Here is an 8,246-nt window from a genome sequence, read left to right on the forward strand (position 1 = left end):
TAAATATTGGATTCTTTACTGTTACTTTCCAACTTCTAAGTAAGCCATTAATTTAATGGGCATCTTAAACAGGTAACTCTTTAAAAATGTTCTTACGCATTCATGTATTTTCATGAATTTAATATTTAAATCGACTATGATGTTTATTTCCTTTCTATCTTATTGGTTTTGTGTCCATTGTATTAAGATGTTAACCAATGATAGTTTCTTGTAATTTACTTCTGTATCCGTTAATGTAGCTTTACTAATTTTTGAGTAGGATTTCCTTTTTTTATTGGCCAGTTTTGTAATTTTCTGGTCCCAAATGTCAATCACTCACCTCACTAAGAAGTTTTTGCTTCTTTCATTGAGTCTTGTTTTGATGGGGGATAGTTCTGGGCATGAATCTTGCCACTTAGAATGTCTATTGGTGGGACAGTGGCGGATACATGGTGTTCCTTGACTCTGCTTTCTTCCTCCCAGAATTCAGTTCTTTCTTCTCTGCCTACCTAAGTTCTGGCCTATCAGGCCAAGTCAGTTCTTTATTCATTAACCAATACAAGCAACACATAAAAAGAAGGACCTCCTACACCATCTTCATTTTGAAAAATACGGTGATTTATTCGAAACTGCTAAGAGTATAGATCCTAAGTGCTTTCCCTAGAAGAAGTAGTAAGTATATAAAGCAATGCTTATGCAATTAGTTCAGTTTGACATTCCACAACGTACACACATTTCAAAATATGTTGCACACTGTATTACTGCAGAAATAATTACCATAATTGTTACTACTAATAAAACCAAATGAAGTTTCAAGTTTTTTTTTTTTTTGATTATTTAATGATCCAGGTTGATGTTCCTCAGTTCCTGTTTCTGCTAGCCTGATGACTTCCTTTGACATACGTCTCATCCGTCTTGTTTCCAATGTAGGTTGATCACTTTGGGTTTTACAACACAAAATCTTTCAAGCAGCGGTACCTGATCGCCGACAGGTACTGGAAGACGTACGACGGTGTAATCCTTTTTTACACTGGCAACGAAGGGGACATTACCTGGTTCGCAAATCACACGGTATGTGGCCTGTGGACACCGTGAGGTGGCTCCAACAATTTGCCTTTTACTGCAATGAACTGGAGATGTTTTCTGAGATCGATCGCGAGATTTGTTTTTCCCTTTGTGGCACTGGGACTTGAACCCAGGGCCTTGCACATTCAGAGTAAGGGTTCGACCACTGAGCTGTGGCCCCAGGCCTGTTTTCATTTGTAATTTTGAGGCATGACATGACAGGCTGGCTTTGAACTCACTGTAATCTAGGCCGTATGTGAATTTGCAATCCTTCTACCTCAGCCCCATAAGTAGCTGGGATTACAAGCCTGTACTGCCAGGTCTTGGTTATTATTATTGTTCCTACTTATGAAGCTATTAAAAAAAAAAGAGAAACTCACTAATAATTCAAAAAATAGCAAATTTGCACAAATGAGCAAGTTTACAAGGAATAAATATATTCAAGAGGCCTCCATATTCCACTTAAATTATAAATGAGAGAGACAAAATTCTATTTTCAGAATACAGAGTTTTTTTTTTTTAAGTTAAAAATCTTGATTTATTGCATATAGAGGCTTTGGGGTTTTTTTTGGTGCTTTATTTTTATTTATTTTTTTTAAATTTTATTTATTTTTTTCTTTTGGTGCTGGACTTAAGACAAAGTCTCTCTACATGGCCCTGACTGTTCTAAAAATTATTTAGACCAGGCTGGCCTAGAACTCATAGAGATCCGCCTGCCTCTGTCTCCTGAGTGCTGGGATTGAAGGCACGTGCCACTGTGCTTGGCACATATCGTGTGTTTTGATTATGGCCTCTGCTAGGTAAATAGAAGAGTGGGATTATTCATACATTTATTCAGCCTTGTGCATTTGGAGGATGGTATTATATTAAGCATGGAGTCAGTGTCCAATAAATACTTGTAAAAGAGACGAACAAAACGAAAGCAAAAGCATAAACGAGTGTAAGAAGATGCAAGTTTCACTGCCAGGTGGGGAGGAGCAGGGGTAAAATTGCGGTGTATTTTAGTTAGTCTTCTTCCTGTTCTCTCTGTTCTCTGATATTCACACACATTAACACAGTAAGATCCTTAGCTTGCTTCCGTGCCCGTGTTTCTGGTCACCTTTCACTAGGCTTACATCCATTAGTAAAACCTAAGTTAGAGCATATGAAAACATGACATCCCCTTCTTAGCGCATCAGGACTGGGAGCAGAAAATGTCAATGTTCCGCAAAAATGCAGGCTGAATTATGATAGAGAATATCGTATTATCCAGAATGGGAGTGTCTGCTACGGCGCCGGGCTTTCGGAAAGCCACAGAAAATGCTTGCTCGGTCAGGTGAAATAAAGATGTGAATTCTCCTACAGCTTCTGAGTTCCTCATTTGTGATCCCACCCCCATAGAACTGTCTAGCTATGTAGAAAGCAGAAGAAAGGAGATCCCGGACATGGGTCAATGGCAAGCAGGATCAAGACTCACTTCCCGGCAGGCTCCTGCTGTTACTCCGTGAGAAATCAGAACTGCCTCCTCTCTTTTCTCTTCTTTAGATGTGACTTCCCTTTTGTGCCAGAGCCACAGGGCAAGTTCTCCTGTCCAGGGCCCATTCTTTAATCTAGGCGGAGAGCTGGTTCTGCCTCCAGCCAACCCCACTGCTGTACAGGCTCCGCAGTGGGAGTTAAGGCTCGCAGGGCATCTCTGCCGTTAGAAGGAAGAATGAAAAGACACTCAGGGTAGGAGCAGGTCCAGACAGTCGACCAGAAAGAGATCCTGAAAGGGCAGAGCCTCATCCTTCCGAGTTCAAGAGAGCTCCCTTCACAAACTAAAACCTCACGCTTGCGTGTTCACCTCTGTGTGCAGATTTCCCGAGAGATTGCACGGTAGAGACAATGTTAGCCAGATGCAGAAGTTTCAGTTCTTGCTTTATAACTTGGTTGTTTGAATTTGGGTAAGCTTTTAACTCTACAGTTCAGTCTTCCCGTCTGTTAAATGGGTATAATAAAATATCTCCTAGTATTGTTTTGAAGACTAAATAAAATTGAGGAACCTGTAGAAATCCAGTGTTATGTTGTAGGATATTTCTATACTGTGACGAAGTATTGCTGTGATTGGTTTAATAAAGAGATGAACGGCCAGTAGCTAGGCAGGAGGTATAGGAGGGGCTTCTGGGCATACAGAGGAGGTAGGAGGAGATCATCAACTATGAAATATGAAATGCCGATGAGCCACGGAGGGAGTAAGGCATACAGAATGAAAGCCACATGGTGAAACGTAGATTAATAAAACCAGATGAATAAGCTTTCACAATTAATAAGAAGTCTCCGTGAGTATGAACAAGGAGGTCAAGTCCATGACGGGTTCATCCACTGAGACAGTTTGCTCACCAGCCCCAACTGTACTAGGAGTTAACAAGCATGGGATCAAACTAGTCCCTCTGAATGGGGTTGATAGTTGGGGCAGATTGAGGGGCCACTGACAGTGGCACTGGGATTTGTCTCTACTGCATGTACTGACTTTTTGGGATCCTATTTTCTTTGAATATATACCTTGCTCAACTTAGATGTAGTAAGGGGGGGGCTTGGACTTTCCACAGGGCAGGGTGCCTTGCCCTCTTATAGGACTGGAGGGGGGTGGGTTGGGAGGGTGTGTGGAGGGAGTGGGAGGAGGGGAGGGAGTGGGAATTTGGATTGGTATTTTCTTAAAGTTAAAAAAAAAAGAAGTCTCCGTGTTGTTATTTGGACTGACGGAAGAAAAGACAGTCTGTCTGCAGTGTTAATACATGTAACATGTTATTTAGCCCTCTTTTGAAAATTAAAAATGCCCTTAAAATGTATGCAAGCAAATAATCGCTGATTGCACCACGCATCGGTTCAGTTAAGCTGCTTCCTGCTGAAGTCCGAGGTCAGCTCCACAGAGGTCTGTTTCCACTCTTCAGACATTCACAGCCTGGTGGTGTAAGATGGACTTGTGAGTTTCTGTTGCAGCAGGTAGAGGGGTTCTTGCAGCACTCTGTGTTGAGGAGAGATGGACAGCTCTGCTGGGCTGGGGTGTGCCTGAGCTGGGTGTGCAGAGGAGGGTGTGCCTGAGCTGGGTGTGCCTGAGCTGGGTATGCAGAGGAGGGTGTGCATGAGCTGGGTGTGCAGAGGAGGGTGTGCCTGAGCTGGGTGTGCAGAGGAGGGTGTGCCTGAGCTGGGTGTGCCTGAGCTGGGTGTGGCAGGAGTGAGCAGCTCTGCAGAAGAGAAGCAGGGTCTTGAAAACCACAGGTATCAGGCCAACATATCCATTATCATCACAGGTACCTCTTCTAATTCCTGAGAGACTGCTCCAAACAACCAAAGCCATTTTGAGATTCCTATACTTTGTTAAAGAGTAGTAACTTATTAAACTCCAGCAGCAGCATCAGGAATGACATGGCTTCAATCCACGCTAAACATCTAATCTATTGATGCTGTCTGCCTGGGATGCTCTCTTAGGAAGGATCCAGAGGGCACCGTCCAGTCAAAGGGAAAGAGGCAGCAAATGATGAGAAGCCATGAGTGTGGGGACGTAAGAGAGTCCAGTGGCCCCCGGTGACTGCTCCACATGACAGCCTGCATTTCATCTTGGCTCTGCCGCCTGTGTGAACATTGAGCCTTGCGTCTCAGTATCCGTGTCTGTAAAACCACACTGCCTGATCCCTGTTTATTGTGCTAATTAGGCGAATTACTACATGTAGTGGTTAGAACAGTGTCGGACACCTTGGAAGCCAGAGTTATTAACAGCTGATGTTAGCTAGTTTCCTAATATTTAAGATCAAAATCCCCAGGGAGTTTGGTGTGGGAATCAGAAGAGGAGGTGACATTTGTAGTGCAAAGACAACTAAAACCTAGTTTTTGCTTTTTGTTTCTTCATTTGAGACAGGTTCATCATTGCCAGCTCAGGCTGATCTGGAAGTTACGATGTTATATAGGTTGGCTTCCTGCTAACGGCTGGGGGACCCTCTGTCTGTTTCTCTACTGCTGGCCTGCCACACTTGGCTGCAGAACCCATTTTCATTTCACTCTAAGATAGTGTGGTGTGATGTTCAAACGCACAACAAGGATCGCGTGCAGGTGGAACACCACACAAATTGCGCAATTTTTTTTTTCAGAGAACTCTTTCTGGTGTGGCTTAATATCTATTTTGTATGGTCTGCAAAAGTTCAACGTGATATTTTTTACACCTCAGTTTTACTCCTGGATTTGTGATCTCTTCCCAGGGGTTCATGTGGGATGTGGCTGAGAGGTTGAAAGCTTTGCTTGTGTTTGCTGAACATCGGTACTATGGGGAGTCCCTGCCCTTCGGTGAGGACTCTTTCAGGGTACGTACACGTTATTTTTAAGGTTGTCCTTTTTGGGGGGTGGGTAGGGCAGGATCTCATCTATCCAAGTGTGTCCTGCCTTCACGTTTCACGTGTTAAGATACGGGTGTGCAACGGACAGTGTGTCTGGTTGTATGTGGGTCTGTGTAGTGGTCTTTTGTTTGTGTTTTAACCAATAAAGCTTGCCTGAAGACCCAAATGCAGAGTTAAGCCACGAGAGGCTTGGCGGTGATGGTACACATCCTTAATCCCAGGACTCAGGGGACAGATGGATCTCTGTTAGTGCATACCCTGGGCTACAGGAAATTGATCCAAAAAGAGTACAGAGCTCATGCAAAGGTGATCCCAGCACTTGAGATCACAGGCCTTTCATTCCAGCACTAGGGAGATGGAGACAGGAGTGATATGGCTGGGTGAAGACATGAGCTCAATACAGTCTGAGGAGCAGTCAGTCTGAGGACAGGATCAGTCCTTTGGTCTGAACATTGGTAGAAGTAAGAGCTCTTTAGTGACTGGCCACCCTGCTTCTCTGATCCTTCAGCTTTTGCCCTCTGATAGCTGACTCTGAGTTTTTATTATTAAGACCAATTAGAATTCGTGCTACCTTCTGGGATTGAACCTAGGGTTTCATACTAGACAGGTAGCCATCTTTCCAACACAACTGCATCCCCAGCACTATTCATGTTTTTCCTATTTTTCTTTCTCTTCCTCTTTACTGTTTTTGAGACAGAGTGGCATTACCAGCTCATGTTAGCCTTGAACTCATGATTATATATTATGTTGCACAAATTCAAATCACTTTTCACGAGTTGTTGAAATCTTGACACCTTGGCTTTCACTGGGCTTCTTGACTCAACTTCCTAGAAACTCTGTTTGGAGAAAAGCTTACACGATTCAAGTTCTGTTCCGGATGTAAGCTTCGCCTATGTGGCGACTGTGTCCACATTTACATCTGTGTTCATCCTTCCAACCCTCAGGATGCCAAGCATTTGAATTTCCTGACATCAGAACAAGCTCTGGCTGATTTTGCAGAGTTAATCAGACACTTGAGAAAAACTGTCCCAGGCGCCGATGGTCAACCCTTCATCGCCATCGGAGGCTCTTACGGTGGTGTGCTTGCAGCCTGGTTCAGGATGAAATATCCTCATTTAGTAGTTGGGTAAGTGCATTTATACTGGACTGGAAAACTTGTATTTTTTTCTTTTCCTTTGAGACAGGGTTTCTCTGTGTAATAGCCCTGGCTGTCTTGGAACTCGCTCTGTAGACCAGGCTGGCCTCGAACTCACAGAGATCTGCCTGTCTTTGCCTCTTGAGTGCTTGGGATTAAAGTCATCATGCCTGGCTCTGGCTCCACCAGCACTTTTAATGATCAAGACAAGAGATTCATTCTGGGTAAATTGTTCCATGCTGTTGTATAGATGTTTCTGGATCCTCCCATTAACAGGTATGCTATCTTTCCAATCATCTTGTTAAGGCTCAGTTTCCATTCTAATTTATTTTTTCAAATTATTTCAAAATTATAAATAATGTATAAAATATTGTAGAATATTTATATTTGAATTTTGCATTAGTTCTTATTAGTTATTGAACCTTTTATACAATGTCTTTCATCCTTTTCACCCTTTTCTTCCGACTCCTTCCTGATTCATCCCCTCTTTCCCTACTTACACAACTTTGTGTTTTCTCCTCTTCCTCCCCCTCTTCTTCCCTCCTCCTTCTCTGAACCCATCAAGTCCTATTTGTACTACCTCTTGGATATGGAGGGTGGTTGACTTTCGTTGGCCATGCTGTTAAAGATACCCGACTCTCCCTGTCCTAGCAACTGCCCATTGCCAGTTCGGCAGGGACTCGCCTCCCCTCCCCTCTCCAGGCGGGGTTTTGTCTGGCTTGAGCTTGTTGTTGGAAAACTTACTTGAGTCCTGTGTTGTTTCTTCTCTCATTTCCCTGATAATTCAGAGCTCTTGCAGCTTCTGCTCCTATCTGGCAGTTTCAAGACTTGATTCCCTGTGGTGTGTTTATGAAGATAGTAACTGAGGATTTTAGGAAAAGTGGAGAAAAATGTTCGGAGAGCATCCTCAGGTCTTGGGGTGCCATTAACCGACTCTCAAATACGGGTAAGCTTTACCTAAAGGAATGTGTTTTCATAGAGCTTCATTTGTTCAATACTTCCACTTAATTGCACGTACACACACACACACACACACACACACACACACACGGATTTTCTGCCTGCATGTTTATCTGTGTACTATGCGTGTGCCTGATGCCCACCGAAGTCAGAAGATGGCATCTGCTCGCCTGGTACTAGAGGTACAAATTGCCGTGAGGCACCACGTAGGTGCTGGGAATTGAACCTTGATCCTCTGAGAGAGCAGCCTGTGCTCTTAATTGCCGAGCCATTTTCTCAGCTTCCCACTTCTTAAGAAACACGCATTTTGCTAAAGCACAATATAAATCCTAAAAAGAAGAGAAATCAAAATTTCTGGGCCAATGACTGTCCTGATGCAATTATCACCCGCACCAACAGCGAGCATCATCAGATTCTCAGAAAGCCATGGCATGCTTAGTCGTATCAGCAAGCTCGCACGTCGTATCAGCATGCTTAGTCGTGTCAGCAAGCTCGCACGTCGTATCAGCATGCTTAGTCGTGTCAGCAAGCTCACACGGTCCATCACTACCCTCCATCACTACCCTCCATCACTACCCTCCATCACTACCCTCCATCACTACCTCCATCACTACCTCCATTACTTGCCTCCATCACTACCCTCCATCACTACCTCCATCACTACCTCCATCACTTGCCTCCATCACTACCCTCCATCACTACCCTCCATTACTACCCTCCATCACTACCCTCCATCACTACCCTCCATCACTACCCTCTAT

The 8,246-nt window shown here is 43.8% G+C and overlaps 1 protein-coding gene across 1 annotated transcript in view; it reads left to right on the plus strand.

The window, feature by feature from the left end:
• Positions 1-915: 915 nt before the first annotated feature.
• Positions 916-8,246, plus strand: part of LOC101983449 (lysosomal Pro-X carboxypeptidase-like) — a 22,096-nt gene continuing 14,765 nt past the window's right edge. The window contains exons 1-4 of the mRNA XM_026784354.1: positions 916-1,050; positions 5,256-5,357; positions 6,335-6,516; positions 7,314-7,471. Of these exons, the coding sequence (XP_026640155.1) occupies positions 5,262-5,357; positions 6,335-6,516; positions 7,314-7,471 (436 nt within the window). The 5' untranslated portion in view covers positions 916-1,050; positions 5,256-5,261. The remainder of the gene's footprint in view (positions 1,051-5,255; positions 5,358-6,334; positions 6,517-7,313; positions 7,472-8,246) is intronic.

Source organism: Microtus ochrogaster, chromosome 22 (genome assembly GCF_000317375.1).
Source record: "Microtus ochrogaster isolate Prairie Vole_2 chromosome 22, MicOch1.0, whole genome shotgun sequence".
Classification (NCBI taxonomy): domain Eukaryota; kingdom Metazoa; phylum Chordata; class Mammalia; order Rodentia; family Cricetidae; genus Microtus; species Microtus ochrogaster.